At 33.0% G+C, this 19494-nt stretch overlaps 1 protein-coding gene and 2 pseudogenes across 1 annotated transcript; 1 reads left to right on the top strand and 2 right to left on the bottom strand.

Annotated features, from left to right (window-relative positions):
• Positions 1–538: 538 nt before the first annotated feature.
• On the bottom strand, positions 539–1437 carry LOC120115719 (two-component response regulator ARR17-like). Its single transcript, XM_039136344.1, has 5 exons — positions 1227–1437; positions 1016–1086; positions 844–921; positions 706–776; positions 539–626 (listed from the first exon to the last, which is right to left on the bottom strand). Exons 1-5 carry the CDS (start codon positions 1372–1374, stop codon positions 539–541), a joined length of 456 nt encoding a protein of 151 aa, XP_038992275.1. The 5' UTR covers positions 1375–1437.
• Positions 1438–5441: 4004 nt separating this feature from the next.
• On the bottom strand, positions 5442–8200 carry LOC120115629 (annotated as a pseudogene).
• A 3893-nt stretch (positions 8201–12093) lies between these two features.
• Positions 12094–15864, top strand: LOC120115673 (annotated as a pseudogene).
• Positions 15865–19494: the final 3630 nt, after the last annotated feature.

The raw sequence follows: 19494 nt of genomic DNA, 5'->3' as shown, positions 1-19494 counted from the left end.
AAAATATTTACTATTATTTAAGGTTTCAAGTCAGGTTTAGAGGCTAGGGGTTATGGATTAGGGTTTAAGGTTTAAAATTTATGGATTATATTAGGGATAGGGTATAGGATGATATAATTAAATAACTTTGAGTGTTAAATTAATGTGAAAATATAATAAGAGCGAAAATGATAAATTGAGCTTACTAGAAGGACAGAAATGACCCTTAAAATTTTTATAGTAATTATTATTATACTTATATTATTACATACATATAACGATTATTTATAAAATTAACATTATGAAAAGATTATTTATGGAAATAAAATTTATGGAAGATGTTTAAACTATCCATAATTCCAATTAACAAGAGAATGACTAATATGAGATCTATTAACATTGATATATAAATATTAAGAACGTTAGATTAAAACAAAAACTGATATAATATAAGCTTTGTAGATTGGTCTGTCCCATTCAAAATGTAGGTGTGAAAAAGGTAAAATTTTGCATTAATGACATCTTCTTTGATTCCCTAATCCTTGCATTTCATTTCATTTCATTTCATGAGATGCCATTTCAACTGCACCACATCTGACTGTTTCGAAGGCTTCAGCATGAACATCTTTGCACCTTCCTCCAAGCACCTGTTACATAAAAATCAACTTCAAACATTTCGACCCGAATTCGAGTAATCCAACTTATGGTTGTTGAATCGGAACTTACTGACTGATACGAGTGGGAATGTTCTCGAACGACATGATCACGACTGGAACTTCCTTGAGAAGAGATGATTCCTGGTTTTAACTAAAAATTGTGACCATTAAAGCATGAGACAGAACAAAGGGTACTGTGATATTTTACCTTAATTTTCTTGAGCAGTTCATACCCTGTCATTCCTGGCATGCAGTAATCTGTTATGATTAGGTTCACCTTGGAGACCTGTTTAAAAAAAAAATAAGAGTTTTCGTTTTTCGTTTCGTATTCGTGTTCGTGTCTTTATAAATTTCGAAAATGAATTGTTTTGTAAACTTACAGTGCCTTCCAGTGTCTCGTTTCCCAGTCCCAGATAATTCAAAACCCTCAGGGCATTTTCTGCTGTAGTTACTGCAGTAATGCACATGAAAATATATGAGAAATTTATAAGCGAAAATAACCAAAACGATATTAACTTAAAATAATATGTGTACAAGATTATTATTTCTGAAAGATGGTACAAAAAAGGAAGGATTTAAAAACAAATGTACCTTTGCAGGAGGAGTTCTTGAGTAATTTCTCCACCAGCTTTCTGTCAATAAGGTTATCATCCACAGCTAAAACATGGGGTTCATCTCCAAGCTCCACCGACATATCATCGGAGGAGTCATCTCCACAGCCACCGGCACCTCCGCCCATGTTGAATAATAGCCTATAAATGACTGAAAAAATAGGGCAAGCAGAAAGTTGCAAAAAAGAGAAGAAAAAAAGTGTTTGGAGGGAGGGAGTGGAATTTTCTTTGTGGAAATAAATAATAAAAATCCAATATAATAATAATAAAATCGATAAAAAAAATAATAAAATTAATAGTATTTTATTAGATATATTAATAAAATCGGTAAAATATATAATGATAATAAAATTAATAAAAATAATAATAATTTTAATAACTTTTTATCAATTTTATTAAAAAATAATAAAAAATTAATAATATATTTTCTTAATCGTATATTAAATTGTACGTTTCAAATCAAGAGATCACAAATATTTGACAATCTTTTTCGGGGTTATTTTCGATTTTATCTCATTGAGCTTTTGCTGGCAATATCCAGTCTGACACCACAGAATCTGTCATGAACAGACAGACAGGTTTGCAGAATAATATTTGTTTTGTTTTCTTAACGGAGAAAAGGGGATCAAGGGACATTTTTTAAAAAAAAAAAAAAACCAGGATCGTTTTCTATGTTGTAAGGTTTGGTCATACGGATCAACGGAGATCCTTGGTCGGAAACAAACACAATCCATGAATTTTTTTCTTTGATTTGTAAATAATGAAGTGTAACTGTAAAGTATAAGTTTAATATCTTAATTTTTACTTTTATTCTGTTTTGGTCATCTATATATATATTTTTAAAAAAATATACTTAATATTTAATTTTAATTTTATTTTGATCACTCGTTGTTAAAATTTTAATGGTGATGCTAACATATCAGCATAAAATAATATCATGTCATTATTGAAAAAAATAATAAAAAAACCATGTCAGCAGCTCTGTTAATTTTTAACAATGAATGACCAAAATAAAATAAAATCAAAATGTAAAATATGTATGATTTTGAAACAAAATCATGTGACTAAAATAAAACAAAAGTGATAGTTGGGATACTAAACTTCTGATATATTCAATAAAGAATGATTATGAATCTTGGATTGTTCATCATTGATTAATAGAGATAATTCTGGTTGGAGTTTCCTCCCATATTTAATCAAATAATAAAGATTTGAAGCCATCCATGTGAAATGTAGCAGTATGTTTATTGGAAATATTGAAAAATTATATGAACCCAAGATTTAGATTTTAAAAATATATCAGACTTTGATGCTGTTTGCCACGAATAAACTTGTTCAAAATCTGAGTGAATATTGGATTAAGTTAAAATATTATGTTGCTCCAATCCCAAGCAAATAGATCTTTCTCTTGCCATAAATGCAAGCTAGGTTTTGTATCAATATCTGCTTACATTAATGTAAAATATATAACACTGATCCGAGCCATTTTTAAGGATTGAAGAGAAGATAACAGAAATGTTAAATGCTGAGTCAAACTTTAATTATAAATTATTAATTTGATTAATCTAGAGTATTTGCATGTGGTAGTATTTGTTAAAAAATTCTCAATCATTTGACAACGAACGCTGAAATACTCTGATAAAATATACAAATGATCCATCGATTATATGATATTGTTTTATTGACCTTCGACTATAAAAAATTATAAAATGGTCCTCTGACTATAGGATATTGCTTTGTTGAATCCTCGACTATTAAAAATTATGAAATGATCTCCTGACTATATATTGTGTTACGAATTCGTCTTTTTTGGTTAAAAATTTATGACAGTATGTGGTGAATGATAATCTAATGTCTGAGATATGATAAATCTGATCTTAGAATCTCAAATGACTATCACATCTCATACAATAGATTAACATTCAACTTAGATTGTCGTTAATTTTTTAACGGAAAAATACGAGTTTAAAACATAATGAATTGTCATGTGACCATTTTATAACTTTTAGTCGAAGGATTAAACATAACATCTTATAGTTAAGGGATCATTTTGTAACTTCTAATAGTCGAAGAACTTAATAATGTAGTAACTTATAGTCTGGACCATTTATGTATAATTTTTTTTTTGTCTTTACAACTATCAACAGTTAATTTATCAGCACATATGGGCATGAATATTCTACCAAAACCATTGAATAAAGTTTCTTGGAATTACGTCACACTCATTTAGTGAAAGAATGCCCATGATCCAACACAACCTTTCATTGTACCGTTAGAATTACGTCACACTCATTTAGTGAAAGAAAGAAAATTCTATTAGAAGAACAAATCCATTTAATCGGTCCAATTTTTTGCCAATAACTTTTTTTTCTCTAACATTTGTTATTAGAGGTCCAATTTTCCCAGTACTTATTATCATTGGTCCAATATTTTCGATATTTGTTACTAGGACTATACTTTTAAAATTCAATTTTTATAGGTCCAATTTTTTCAATATTTTTTATTAAAGGTCCAATTTGTTTTACAATATTTATTATTACTAGCATACTCATAAAATTTATTTTTTAATATTTATTATTAGGTATCTATTATTTTAATATTTGTTATTATGGAGTTGTCCTTCAAATTATTTTTTTTAACACTCACTGTTAGAACAATTACTTAAATAACATTCTATAACCACAACAATGATTATTATGAAGTAGTGTAACAATATCGTCTGAAACCAATATATCCACAATAATATATATTATTAAAAATTCACAATCACGATACTTGCAGTGACTATAATGTCATTCGTTGTGTCCGCAATAACGATAAATGCAACGCAACTAAAGACACAAATGCAAACTATAATTTAAATCTCTGATTATGGGCCTAATTTTTTTGTTCGTCTGAGAGTCACCAAAATCTCAAAAACGGATCTGACTAAGATCACTCTTTTTCTGTCCTCTAGAGTCTCTACTTCCTCTTCCCTCTAAGTAAAATTAAAATTTATAAAAGAAATTATTATAAGATTCGAACTCACCGGTTATTTTATATTTAGAACCATAACACACCTTTTTGGTGAAAAATGTAAAGTTTCACACACTATAAGATCCAAACTCACCCACCAGTATACCCTTGAAACCAGATCATACCCATTTAGGGGCCATTTGTGAATGCTTATGGAACTGTTTTAACCCAAAATTGTGTTTGAAACGCAAAAACATTCACAAACAACTTATTTTCAACTAAAAATTGACATTAAAAAAGTTATTATTAACTCAAGCTAAAAAATTGAAAAATCAATGCTTTTGCGTTGAAAAAAACTCATTTGAAGAATATTTCCAAACGAACGTAAAGTTCCACATTATGAGGTCCAAACCCACTAGCCATTGTACCCATCACACTTTTAGTGAATGAGGTAAAATTTCAACCTGATGAGGTCTAAACCCACAAGCCTTTGTACACTTAGAACCACATCACAACTATTTAGTGAAAGAGCTAAATTCCACACTATGAGGTCTATACCCACCAGCCATTGTACCTTTAGGAATCACATCACACCCATCTAATGGAAGAGGCAAAGTTTGGTACTAAACCCACCTGCTATTTTACCTATAGAACCACGTCACACCGTTAAAGTGAAAGCACAAAAAATCTTTAAACTCTGTTGAACCTGGTTATACGTCCCTCTAATAGTAGATACTTCCCACATCAGTTAATGCCATCTTTAACTGACACTGCTTCCAAATAGGTAAGTCCTAATGCTTTCACCACAGATTCATCCACATTGTTGATGCTCCTCAAATCAATGAGCACCACCATTGTTTCTACTGACAAAGTTAACTTGAATCCTCACAATACCATACCTTGCAGAACCACACATTCATAACCCGGGAACCATCAATCATCCGATGATTAAAAACGAGACAACAAGATGAACAATCAAGATTCAAAGTAGTTAAGAAACTGTTTTCCCTTTTTCTTTGCTTAATTTTCTAGATTAACAGGTTCAGATTAAAAGCAGAAGCAACAAAATCCTTCCATACAGATCACTTTCAAACAATTCAGTGAGAAAAACATGCAATGGTACAAGGTCTCTTCCTGTTCCAGCAGGAAGAAGTACCACTGACTGCCGAGAACTGCCACTGGAACACCAAACAGAGACCTATATATCGTTTTGTAGGGCATCCAGTGATCATTTTTGTCTTCATTTGATGCTTGCTTTAGGAATGGACTATGTGCACGGCGCAGCAGAGGACTTGAATGGGATACCCTTAAATGTGGCAACACCTTTCTCATCGGTGAAAAGATTCTGCACCAAAGAGAATCAATCAAAACCCATTCTGGCTGGATAAGATAAGAACACTAAAATGGTGATAGAAACCCAGATTCATGGGATCAAACACCCAGATTCCAAAAGTGTGATAGTCGTAACAATAGTTAAATACTCCATCATTTTCCCATTTCCACAATCTTATAGAAAATGTAAAACATGCGCACCGGTGTTATTTTGTCCAAATTTAGGACATCTTTTGGCTTGCCATCAATCCTGAATGAAGAATACCAATATTTTTGATGTAATAGTGATACCGGGAGAAACTTCATCCCAACCAATAAACACCTATCTCAAAGCCAAAGTACAAGCAAAAAGGAAACGGGGAAGATGTAGAGTAAAAAGCAGTTAAACTGGAACAGAGCCATCTACAGGGAAATGAGGAAGTAACACAGCCCTTTATGTCAAGGCTTAGATTTATGAGTAGGGTTATCCGTTTTAGACACTTTTCTTTTAAGCATATAAATACATTAGGGTTTAATCTAGGAAAAACCTTTTGTAAAGGTTAGACAATCTTTTACCATTAATTTTTGAAATGGTAGGTTTATTATTTATTTATTTTGTAAATCTAAAAGTAAATCACAGGTTGTGATATAAGAAAAGTCCTTTAATCTACTAGTAGGCTTGTCTCCACGTATATGTTGTAAATCTAAAAGTAAATCACTGCTTGTCAACTAAGCCTAACATAAACCTGATGCCCCCTGAACAGTAGCTGAGCTAGGACCGACAAAAAACTAAGCCGGCTCAAGCAGAAAAGGTCTATTAATTGCAATCCATATTTCTTGCAATCTCGGATAATCTCACAAATGCAAGGCTGTGAGATAATTGTGCAATGGATGTTTGTATTTTTACGGTACTGACAACATGCTTACCCCGAAAATGAAATGCGTTCGCCAGGTTTAGACCCTTCAGGGGGCAGTATAGGCTCTACAACGGAATGATCTTCATTAGAAGCACAAAGCACCTGAAAAGGAAGATTAAAAACATGAAAACTAGGCAACATCATGGCTTCAAATATATAAGCACACAATCAAAGTCTAGTTTCAGAAACAGCAAACAACCAATCTTTCTGCCAAAAGAAAAACATGAATGCTATCTAACGAAGTCTGTTTATCTGGGGACTAATTGAGATCACTTGAGTAGCATTTGGGAACGTGGAATTGTTAGATAGATGTGTATTTAGTAGTGAATTTGAAATTCCTAATATATTTTTGGATTTGAGAAATCCATGTTTTCACACTTCTCAACTATATATTATATCGATCATATCTATTTATCCATAATGTATGCATTTGATTTTTTACCAATATCATAACAAATGAAATACAATTCCAAATTTTCAAACTCATTTTTCCAACGGAGCATTATGAATTTCATGGACCGACTTAAAGGAAATTGTTATAGAGAAAAGAAAAAAGGAATCACGTCAAGTTGTATGCTCTAGTTCGGTTTTGATACCAGGTAAAAACAGGTATAAAATATGCAAGTATGGCAGAATAAAGATGTGTAGAGAAGTAAAAAGGGAAAAGTTACGGACATTTTTCAGCTATCTCAGACAATCAAAGGATGCATCTTTTCCGAGATTTCACATAAGCACATGCACATAGAAAATTGTTTATGTTGATCAAATGCCAAAAAGTATACCAGTCCCTCTGACATCACATCTCGTAGCTTTCCGGGTTTTTACATTTGTAATCAGCGCAACTCGACGATTCTTCACAGCACAAAAGCAAAAATCATGGAGAACATCAAATGTAAGCTTCAGAGTTTCATGAACCAAAAAATATGAAGAAACAATTCCATTGGATGTGTAATGCTAATGTCGCAGAAGCTGAAGCTGCAGATTCCCTCTACTCTCCATAATTTCCATATTTAGTTGGTCAAACAAAGAAGCATGCAACCATAACTTTATGTAATAATAAAATAATACTATTCAAGCGAACCTTTATAAATATTTCGATTATAATATTGCAACCTATATTTCTAATAAAAACTCAACGCATTAAAATTAATAAGAATATAATAAATCCTAAATTTTGTGTCAAGATTTTATTTAAAAGAATTCAAAGCACAATAGGAGAATAGAAAAACATTTAAATGTACCAACAACCAGTTGGTCTGGTGGGATGAGACACTAGGTCCCTTAAGTAATGTCAGGGGTTCGAATCCTGACGTTTGCGAATGGAGCAAACTGGATTGGGAGGGTCGCCCTCGCCTCTGTAGTACTCGATTTAGATTAGTCGGTCAATAGATCGGACACTAGTGATTAATTAAAAAAAACATTTAAAGGTAATCCAACATAGTGAATTCGATAAAATATTTCTGGTGGTTAAAATAATGAATGTACATTTAGTTAAGAGCTCAATTATGGGCTCGTATGTTGCTATCAAACCACTAGTGGGCAATGGAGGATTTGATATCCCGATCTGGAAATGGGACAAACACAAGCGTTTCACAGTTAAGAGCTGCAACGTAGATGGTTTTTCGACCTGCGGAGGTGTAATTCGAGACCATGAAGGAAGATGGATCGTGGGATATTCCAAAATCATTGGTAAATGTTCGATTCTTGATGCGAAACTTTGGAGCATTTTTGAAGGATTATTGATTGCTTGAAATTTGGGATTGAACTCCATCATTATGAAAAACATATAACAAGGAAGCTCTTAGTGAAATTACAGCTAGGTCAGGATCGAGGAATACATTTTCAATGACTCCCTTTATTACACACTTGAGTAACAAATGCTGGAGTTTGAAGTTCGTCTTTGTACCTAGGGAGAAGAATAATATAACAGATAATATGACGAGACTGGCATGATCACATCGACAGGATTACAGATTTTTCAACACAGCTCCGATGGAAGCGTTCAAAATAGTCTATGAGGAGATGCATGAAGCTCCTATGCAGAATAGAGACAACTAGCTCTATTGCTTATTTCATTCAAAAAAAAATTATAATTATATACATGTATTTTGTATACATGTCTGTTGTAATTTCAATCATCTAATTTAGTTTTTATTTAAATACTCTTTTAAATCATTCGATAACTTTGCATTCTTTAGACTATATTTGTTTAGTTTATTTTCAGTTTATAGTCCTACATTCTGCATAAAATGATTCGTGTTGTGAGAAATACTTTCTAGATCTGGTGTTTCAGAATTAACTAATACTATATTAATTTATCCATAAAAAAACAGAAAACAAGTTTCCTAAATCAAAGCATTTAATGGAAGAAGCTGCATTTAAGGTAAATTACACCACACGTCATTTAACTATTGATAAAATTATAAATGGGCCACAGTATTTGACAATTATAAAAAAATATTCTATTTATCGATTATAACATTCAAATTATTTTATCATTAAGTATGTAATAGGCATTCTCTTTTAATTACAAATATCTCAATTTTCTTATAATACAAGTAAATAATCAACATATTAAAATTTTATTAATATAATCACCACATAATATTAATCTAAGGTGTTTACAAGTGGTAATATTTATTAAAGATTCAATAACTTGATAATGAACGGCCAAATATCATGCAGTGAATCTTTAAGAATAACAACAATTCTTTAAAAATACTGAAATAACTTAATTCGTGCTACAACTATATTTTTTAAATACTAATAAATTGTAAACTATAAATTTTTATTAGTTTTGATTTTGGGTTGTTGAACTTCATTTATAATTAAATATGGGTTTGTTTTATAACTCGTGGGTAAAATCTTAAAGTTTTTTTTATAAATGTTTTAGATTTAAATTAATTATATTATTTCTGAGAAAGTATTTTAAGTATATTATTGATGAGTTTTTTCATTATCTTAAAATATGAAATAGTTATTTTTTAAATAAAAGCAAACGATCAGTCCCTCTCAAAACAGGAGCAGTCAGCTCCCAGTTCTCTCACTTTAATTGCACACTTAACTGCTTTCCTTGTCCATTGCGTTCTCTTTCTTCCCTTTCTCCCATTTACCATGTTGCCCTTTGAAAGTTTTTATCAATTTGACATTATAAAAAAATCAAAATATTTTTGTATCAATGATTTTGCCAATTAATAATGTTATAAATATGCTTAAGTCTTTTTTATATTTTATAATTATTAAGTGAAACAATTAAAAAATATTACTTAAAAATTAAACACATAGCTAATAATTTGATATTTTTATTAAAAAACCTAAAAATTCATTTATTAGATATATAATTTCAAACAATAGTAATTTGAAAAATATCACAAACTACACATGTAGGACTATCTCGCATCATACAAAACATGTTTAAAGGATCTCACGTTTTACTGAGCGTAATATCTATAAACTTTTCAAATAAACTCATTTAAATTTTGGATAAATGGTACAATAAATTCATGTCACTCGTCATAGAACGAGAAATCTTAATTTCTTTTTGGATTTTTCTAAATAAACTATTAGAGGTTATTTAAAAAAAATGATGAATGAGAGTATTCTAATCGTTATTTTTGGGTTTTTGTATGTGAATCTCTCTCACTCCATCTATATTTACTTATTAATTAATTCTTTTATAAATTTATTTTTATATAAAAAATTCCTATATTAAAATAAAATGATTAAATTCATAACTTATACACAGTACATATATTAATGATAAACATTTACTGTATTTTACAAGTATTTATAAGCACTTCAATTTCATATATAATATTTGTGGATTAAGGAGTCTATTCTTTTTCATATGTTTGCAATAAAGAAAATGTTTGTTGGGCCATTATTATGTTTCATATGATGTAACAGGAGTTGTTACCTTAGTACGTTATGAATCATAATGCTTGCCTAAAAAAATATTATTTATTGTTTGTGAAATTATTAAACTAAAATTCATAAACAAAATAATACCTCCACTTGTACCCTTTAAATGCGATTGAAAACTTAAAAATTAAGACATGGAATAACATTTTAATTTAACTCAAATTATTATTTAAAATTAAAGATATTCTCAACTTAATTCATAACTATATCTCGAATATAACCCAGACAGTTACTTACTTCACCCCTTTTACATATAATAATATAATCTCAAAAATAACAATTACAATAATTATATATATATATATATATAAATAAGAAGAGGCATAAATCAATAAATTAGTGTTTTATGCGAAGATAAGGTGGACCAAAATTATCTCTATATAAAATGTCAATCAGTTGAGCATGAGGAGACTTAAAAACATACAAGGGGTCATTTGATAAATTTGAGTAAGTACAAGATAATATATGTTCAAATATTCTCAAACATTTAATAATCAATAATTGTATCTTAGCATACACAATACTCAAACCTAAAGTCTCAATGTTTAAAAACAATACCTTAATTACTAAGGTGATATAGTTCACGTCTATTAACAATATTTATATCACAAATAAATAACTAAAATATATCATATTTTTTATTTAAGTATCTGAAGTATTTTTAATAAAAAAATATTTAAAATTATTATTATGGTCAAAAATAAATATCTCAAGTATTTTTTTCATCAACATATATACTTAAAATACTTTAGTATTTATTTAAATAAAAAAATATTTTAGATAAATAAAAAATGATATAATTTAGATATTTATTTATAGTATAAGTCTTTTTTTACTAGTATGTGATAATTATAAGATAATATATGTTTCATAATCATTCAGATCTTACACACGCAATTACTTAAACTTAAAACATCTAAAAATAACTATATTATCTTTTATTACTAAGATCACTCACTAAATTCTAATATAAACCTATTAGAAAAATAAAACCAACCAACGATGATTGGTTCAAGTGTTAAATAATTTAATATCGTTTAAGTAAATATCGAGTTCGAATCTTTGTATATATAAAAATTCCTATTAAAAGACTTATCTATGAAAACTAAATGTAAGACATATATTGATCTATAGTAATCAAGATAAAATCTTAAAATTATAAGAGTGAAAAAAAAACCAAAAAATCTAAAAATTATTTGGAAAGGTAAGGTCAATTCTAGAACCACACAAACCAATTCAACCCATTTACATGCACTACCTCAAAAGCAAATAATACACTGACAAGTGACAACGACTACGTGTCGCCAAGTGGAATTCCATCCTCCTCTCAACACTTTCCACGTGTACCCATCACAATAAATTGCCCCACCTACTATCGGCCCCACCACTCTCTTTCCCGTTATTTTTCATCAACCGGAAAAGAAACTAAAAACCTTTCCTTTACATTAATTACAACCCAACCCGTTCCTTTCCCTTTTTCTCTCTTAAACCAAAACAAAGAACAAAGCCCGGACCTCTTCCTGTTTCCTTCTTTATCCGGCTACTCTCTACCGGAATAGTACCTCCGGTGGACCTCTCAGACGTGGTTTTTCCTTGAAATGTGAATTTTTTAAAGAAACCCTACGTTTTGGCATAACTTCTATATTGCTACTCTGAGTCCTTTTTGTTTGCTTTGCCTAAAAAGAATCAACATTTTGGATTCTCCTTTCCCTTTTTCTTTCTCTGCAACTCTGGTAATTAAGAATGGAGTTTTTGAACTGTTGAGAAAGGAAGAAGGGCAAGCTGAAGATGAAAAATCTGTCAACTTTTTTATTATTTTGGTTGGTTCTTTCACTTGTTACTTTCTTCCCGGCAAGATCTTTAAGCCCTTCCTTGAACGATGATGTTTTGGGACTAATAGTTTTCAGAGCAGACGTTGAAGACCCAAGCCAAAAGCTTTCATCTTGGAACGAAGACGATGATACTCCCTGTAACTGGATTGGAGTGAAATGTAACCCAAGGTCGAACCGTGTCACCGAACTCAACCTAAACGGGTTATCTCTTTCGGGTCGGATCGGCCGTGGCATTTTGCAACTCAAGTTCTTGAGGAAGCTTTCCTTAGCCAGGAACAATCTCAGTGGAAGTATAAGCCCGAACTTGGCTAAGCTTGAAAGTTTAAGAATCGTTGACTTGAGTGAGAATTCTCTTTCGGGTTTTGTCCCTGATGATTTTTTCAAGCAATGTGGGCCTTTGAGGTCCATTTCATTGGCTAGTAATCGGTTCTCGGGTAATATTCCTTTAAGTTTAGGCTCTTGTGCTACACTTGCTGCTGTTAACTTGTCATGGAACCAGTTTTCAGGGACTTTGCCTGGTGGGATTTGGGGTTTGAGTGGTTTAAGGTCATTGGATTTGTCTGCCAACTTGTTGGAAGGTGAGATTCCAAAAGGGATTGAAGCTTTGAACAATTTGAGATCCATTAATTTGAGTAAAAATAAGTTCACTGGGCAGGTTCCTGATGGGTTTGGGAGTTGTTTATTGTTGAGATCAATTGATTTCAGCATGAATTTACTTTCTGGGTCAGTTCCACACACAATGCAAAAGCTTAGCCTTTGTAGTTATCTGAATTTGAGAATGAATTCATTTGTCGGTGAGGTTCCTGGATGGATAGGAGAATTGAAACGTCTTGAGACTTTGGATTTCTCTGTGAATAATTTTTCCGGTCAGGTTCCAGAGTCGATTGGAAACCTTAAGTTGTTGAAGGTGTTAAATTTCTCTGCTAATGGTTTAACTGGAAGCTTGCCTGCATCTATGGGAAACAATGTGAATCTTCTTGCGCTGGACTTTAGCCAGAATTCGATGGGCGGTGAACTTCCTGGATGGATTTTCAAGACCGGTTTGAGTCAAGTATCACTTTCGGAGAATAAGCTTGGTGCAAAGTTGAGTAATCCCAGTTTAGCTTCACCAGGAACCTCCCTTCAAAAGATTCAACTCTTGGATTTATCTCACAATTCGTTTTCGGGAGAGATAACGAATGGTATTGGGGCTTTAAGCAGCTTGCAGTTCTTGAATCTGTCGAGGAACTCCCTCATCGGTCCTATTCCGGGAACCGTTGGAGAATTGAAGGCTTTGAACGTTCTTGATTTGAGTTATAATCAGCTTAATGGAAGTATTCCTATGGAAGTTGGAGGTGCTTTCTCCTTGAAGGAACTGAGGCTCAATGCAAATATCCTAGGTGGAAAAATTCCTACATCAATTGGACCTGCACTTTTGCTAACAACTTTGTAAGTTTCTCCTGTTCTTGAGTGTATGGTTTCTGGTTTATCCAATGTCCGGATTGTGTTAGTATAATCGAACCATTCCTGTTATAATGACACATATAAACAACAATTTTACCTTAAAGGCTAATAATAGTTTTTGGTAGGTGAACTTTTTTGTATCTGCTCAAAGGCTTAATGAGTTCTGGATTTTGCTTCATTGGCCTAAATTACCTTAATTTGCCTATACCTTTCTTGACCGCGAGCTTCTTTTTGTCATTCTAGACTGTTCATACTTGAGATAGTAGATTAAAGGAGAATGTTCGAATTTCTTGTGCTTGCTATAATGAAAACTGATGCTGTATGTTGTTCTAACTTTTCATTTCTGTTTGTTGTTGTTGCTGTAGGATTTTATCACAAAACAACCTGAGTGGCCCGATACCAACTGAAATCGGAAAACTCAACAACCTACAAAACGTGGACCTGTCTTTCAACAAACTTGCAGGAACCTTACCCAAGCAGTTGGCCAATCTGCCCCACCTGTTGTCCTTCAATATATCCCACAACAATTTACAGGGAGAACTGCCTACTGGTGGATTTTTCAACACTATATCGCCCACCGCTGTCTCTGGGAATCCATCACTTTGTGGTTCTGCGGTTAACAAATCTTGCCCTGCAGTTATTCCTAAACCCATTGTGCTAAATCCCAACTCGTCTGATTCCATTTCCGGGGTGTTGCCTACGACTGTCGGTCATAAGAGGATAACTCTCAGTATCTCTGCTCTCATTGCTATTGGTGCAGCTGCTGTTATCGTTGTCGGAGTTATTGCCATCACTGTTCTTAATCTACGTGTAAGGTCGTCAACATCCCGGCCTGCAGTAGCCTTTGCTTTGTCTGCCAGGGATGAGTATAGCGGTTCCCCTACTACAGATGCCAATTCCGGCAAACTTGTCATGTTTTCCGGGGAGCCTGACTTCAGTACAGGAGCACATGCTCTTTTCACCAAGGACTGTGAACTCGGCGTGGTGGGTTTGGAGCAGTGTATAGAACAGTTTTGCAAGATGGGCGCTCTGTGGCAATCAAGAAACTCACGGTATCGAGTCTTGTCAAGTCTCGAGATGAATTCGAAAGGGAAGTTAAAAAACTTGGGAAAATAAGGCACCCTAATCTTGTTGCACTTGAAGGCTATTACTGGACACCATCACTGCAGCTTCTTATTTACGAATTTGTATCCTGCGGGAGTCTTTACAAACATCTTCATGAAGGATCGGGTGGAAATTATCTTTCGTGGAACGACAGGTTCAGTATCATTTTAGGGACAGCGAAAAGCTTGGCTCACTTGCACCAAACAAACGTTATTCATTACAATATAAAGTCGAGCAATGTCCTTATCGATGGCTCGGTGAACCTAAACTGGGAGATTTCGGCTTGGCAAGGTTGTTGCCTATGCTAGACCGCTATGTTTTAAGCAGTAAAATTCAGAGTGCACTTGGCTACATGGCCCCAGAGTTTGCCTGCCGAACGGTGAAAATAAATGAGAAATGCGACGTGTATGGATTCGGTGTTTTGGTTTTGGAAGTGGTTTCAGGGAGGAGGCCCGTTGAGTACATGGAAGACGACGTGGTGGTGCTTTGTGACATGGTCCGAGGAGCATTGGAAGAAGGCAGGGTGGAAGAATGTGTCGACGAAAGGCTGCAAGGAAAATTCCCAGTCGAAGAGGCAATTCCAATGATGAAACTAGGTTTAATCTGCACGTCACAAGTACCATCGAATCGGCCGGATATGGGAGAAGTAGTTAACATATTGGAACTGATCAGATGCCCCTCAGAAGGCCAAGAGGATATGGTATGAGTTTTAACTTAATGGCTTAATGAATGTCTTAGTCCCCAACTCCTTTAACTTTTTTCCTGATCAGAACCTAATATTATTGTTTTTCCCATATTAGTCCCTCCTATTACCAATGCCGTGACAAAAACAAGTGGACACTTCACTCTTCTGTATCCGGCGAAGAAGAATCCGGTTTGTTCATCTGATCAAAGAGAAGAAATATTTGTTTATTCTTCTGCACTCTTGTATTGTTTCTTTACCTTTTGGATTTTTACAAGCTTTCCTTTGCTGATTTCTTCTCTATATTATATAGTTAGGCTTGCCGGATTCCTTTTCACCGGGTTCCATTTCGGGGGGCCCTTTCGAAATTGTTACCAAGTTTGCTGATCTGCAGTCTTCTGCAATCTTTTGTTCATTGTCATTGCTTCCTTTGCTTGTATCCTACTGATTAATGTGTTGTTAAGCTTTCTATATTCATCTGTTACGTCCGCAGTGGATAATGTATGTGAGTTTTCATAATCCAAAGGCATGTGTTCTGAATGATGGCAAATTTTAAAAGTCAAAGTGAGTTAAAGAGCCTCAAGACTAGCAAAGATTGTCAGAGCCATTGGCATCCACTGTGAGGGCAGTGTTCATGTTCAGTGCTGAATATGATAAAAGCAAAAGCACAAGGGGAAAGCTGACAAAAGTTGGGATTTAAATATTTTCAAAGGTATGGGGCTTGGGAGCCATAGCCATAGCCATAGACATGTGCATGGATTACAAAGCAAATGAGTTGTGGTGGTGGCATAGGGCAGTCAGCCGAAAGTTCCATGCTTTAATAAACAAAATACACAAGAAATTGCAAACAGATGATAATCAACTAAACACATGGGGCTCTAATCTCTTACAGATGGAATATTTAAATGCAGGTTATCTTCTTCAATGGAATCTGTAAATGACAGACACAAAAGACGCCAACCTTTTCTTTTTGCAGTAGTTCTGCTTATGGTTGATGGAGCAGACTTGGACTACGTACCTGATGTTATATGCTATCCATTGCTGCAGCTGGTCAAATCCCCAAGATTAAGGACCTGCTCATTATTCTTCAATGCTTCACAACATAAATTAGCTGTCTGCCTCCATATTTTTTAAGGACAACCATAAATAATCAAGTTTGAAATTAAATATAGAGTTATTTGCATCACATATCCTCAAAGTATGACTCTCATTTTAAACTGGTCTATAGACTTTTAAATATTCCAATTTCATCCTTAAATTATGACTATCATTCTATGTCCTCAAATTTTTTACATTTCAATTTCATCTCCAAACTATGACATACATTCAAAATTGGTCCTCAAACTCTTTGAACATTCCAATTTTATCCCAAGCTATATATATATATATTTGGATGAATTTGGGGATGAAGTTGGAATAGTCAAAAGTTTGGGGAGTAATTTAGAAAGAGGTTCATATTTTAGGGATGAAAACTAGAATGTTCAAAAGTTTTAAGAACTAATTTAGAATAAAGAGTGGTTTGAGGATGAAATTAGAATATTCAAAAGTTTAAGGACCGATTTAAATAAAGATTATAATTTTAGGACGTATGATACAATTAATTCTAAAATATAGATTATATTTTTTGTTTACTAATTAAATAGGTTTAATTGAGTAAATTTGAATAATCTGAGTGTTATTTTATATCAAGATAAAACATAAAAATGTTATTTTTTATTAAATTAAATTAATTGACGGAAAATATATTAATCACACAATAAAAGAAACACTAAGATTTTATAATAGAAAGGTTAAACAAGTGAAAACTATGTTTCGTTTATTTAAAGAGGCGAATAACAGAAAATTGGTTAGCTTCTTTGACAAATGAACAAAACTCGGCTCAACTTTCTTTTTCATAGCGTCTTTGGGATGGAAAATTCAAGCTATTCAAATCCACCAACACTGTTGGCTTAATAATTCTTCAAGGATTATCTTTAAGTAAAGATGTCATCGTTATAAGACATAAAATATAATGACTCACAAAATCCACCAACACTATTGGCTTAATAATTCTTCAAGGTTTATCTTTTACACTTTTTCCAGTTCTAACTGTTCTCTTTCATTAATTCTTGATTTAGGGTCTATTAAACATCAGGTCTGGTCCAAATAATTTGTCAATTATAATAACATTCAATAATTTATAAAAAAGTAAAGTTTTTGATATTGTAACTTAAATTTTTTGACTTGATCTTTTGTTCTCAGATAAATTTAATATGCTCATTTATCATGTTCGTAATCACGATAATATATGTACGAAACAACCTATAACCAAGAATTGAAGGGGAACAAACAACCTATAACCAAGAATTGAAGGGGAAATGTGAGTTTTTCATTTAGATGATTGCTTTCATACTACAAAGGCATTTGTTCTGAATGATGGCAAAATTAAAAAGTCAAAAGTGGTTTAAAGAGCCTAAAGACTAGCAAAGATTGTCAGAGCCATTGGCATCCACTTTGAGGGCAGTGTTCATGTTCAGTGCTGAATATGATAATGAAAAGCTTAGATTTAAGCTAATTAGCTCATATACTGATTATTAGTAAAGATAGATAATAAAAAGAATTGATTTCATGATTTTACCATTTTTTTTGGTGAAAAATTGAATATATATTTTCTTATAATTTAGTCTAAATTACTTATTTCTTTAAATTGACATAAATTAGAAAACCCTTTAAAGTGGATTTTCTATAAATTGTCATGGGATTAAATCAGCAAAGTAGCAAACCCTCTTCTTCTTCTACAACGCCCAAAATCAATACCGATTGAAATAAAAAGTTTGAAACTTTTAAATCTTTATTTTAGAGAATAAATAATTCTAGGAATTTAAACTCTAAATTGATTATATATTTGGTATGCTTTAACCTTAGCTTTCATCTGATATCTTTTGTATCATTCAGAATTTAAGTAAGAGATGACATTATTAAATGTTAAATCTGGGAGCTATAATGGCAAGCCCTGTAGAGTTCAGGGACCCTAGTTGGATTATTTACCTATCCATCTTTTTGAAAAAAATCAGGGTAAAGAGACTCAAACCAGACCCAAGTAATGGTAACACCACATTTTACCATTTGTGTTAAGGTACTATTCTAATAAACAGTAATAAAAATATTACGAGGCCTGTTCTAATAAACAGTAATAAAAAAATTATTAATCTCTAGATAGGTATAATAAATCAAGTAAGTTATAAGGTGTTTCCTGCATATGAATTAACGAATCAAGTAAATTGCCTCCTCTATAAGCCTTTACATTCATGATACAATTCAAACGGATGAATGTCAATCCTTCCACCCCCTCCAATTTATCTGCAGAAAAAAATATTACTATGCTCGGCTATTGAATCCCGAGTTGTTTTTGCCAAGTTGATGAGCTTGTGCTAGAGATGGATGGCCTACGTCCCCTTAGCACTTGGCTTAGTGAAGAATACCCCATAAGTCGATGAAGCGTTGACCCTCCGGTTCTCGGTGGCAACCCTTCGGTTTCCGAGGACACTTTCTTTGACTGGACTGCACCACTGAATCGAAAGTTTCCATAGGTTTGGAAGAGCTAGAAGACATGTTTTGGACATCAGCATTGCTGCCTTGAAGATGGTGGAATTTTGCATGAGAATCAGGGTTTCCATCTGTGGAGCAGCTTATGACAACTCGATGCCGCTCTCTGAATTCTTGCATTAATCGCATCATCGCGGTCCTCAACCTCGCTCGGTGGAGGTTCTGCAGTGACCGGTTCGTAAGGAACTATATTGGTTCCTTTTCGAAGTGAGAACTTAAGCACCTTCCACCCCCTCCAATTATCTGCAGAAAAAATATTACTATGCTCGGCTATGAATCCCGAGTTGTTTTTGCCAAAGTTTGATGAGCTTGTGCTAGAGATGGATGGCCTACGTCCCCTTAGCACTGGCTTAGTGAAGAAATACCCCATAAGTCGATGAACGTTGACCCTCCGGTTCTGGGGCACCCTTCGGTTCCGAGGACATTTCTTTGACCTGGACTGCACCACTGAATCGAAAGTTTCCATAGGTTTGGAAGAGCTAGAAGATGTTTTGGACA

The sequence above is a fragment of the Hibiscus syriacus genome, unplaced genomic scaffold (assembly GCF_006381635.1).
Source record: "Hibiscus syriacus cultivar Baekdansim isolate YM2019G1 unplaced genomic scaffold, ASM638163v2 tig00110270_pilon, whole genome shotgun sequence".
In the NCBI taxonomy this organism is placed as follows: Eukaryota; Viridiplantae; Streptophyta; class Magnoliopsida; order Malvales; family Malvaceae; genus Hibiscus; species Hibiscus syriacus.
The sequence above is the reverse complement of the archived record's forward strand: the minus strand, read 5'-3'. Positions and strand labels throughout refer to the sequence as shown.

What these genes read in the sequence shown, in the direction of transcription:
- LOC120115719 (XM_039136344.1), bottom strand. Translation starts at nt 1,374, where the DNA reads ATGGGCGGAGGTGCCGGTGGCTGTGGAGATGACTCCTCCGATGATATG. An exon ending in AACTGCTCAAGAAAATTAAG is followed by an intron (nt 777 to 843) that starts GTAAAATATCAC and finishes AGTTAAAACCAG; the next exon opens with GAATCATCTCTTCTCAAGGA. An exon ending in ATTCCCACTCGTATCAGTCA is followed by an intron (nt 627 to 705) that starts GTAAGTTCCGAT and finishes TTTATGTAACAG; the next exon opens with GTGCTTGGAGGAAGGTGCAA.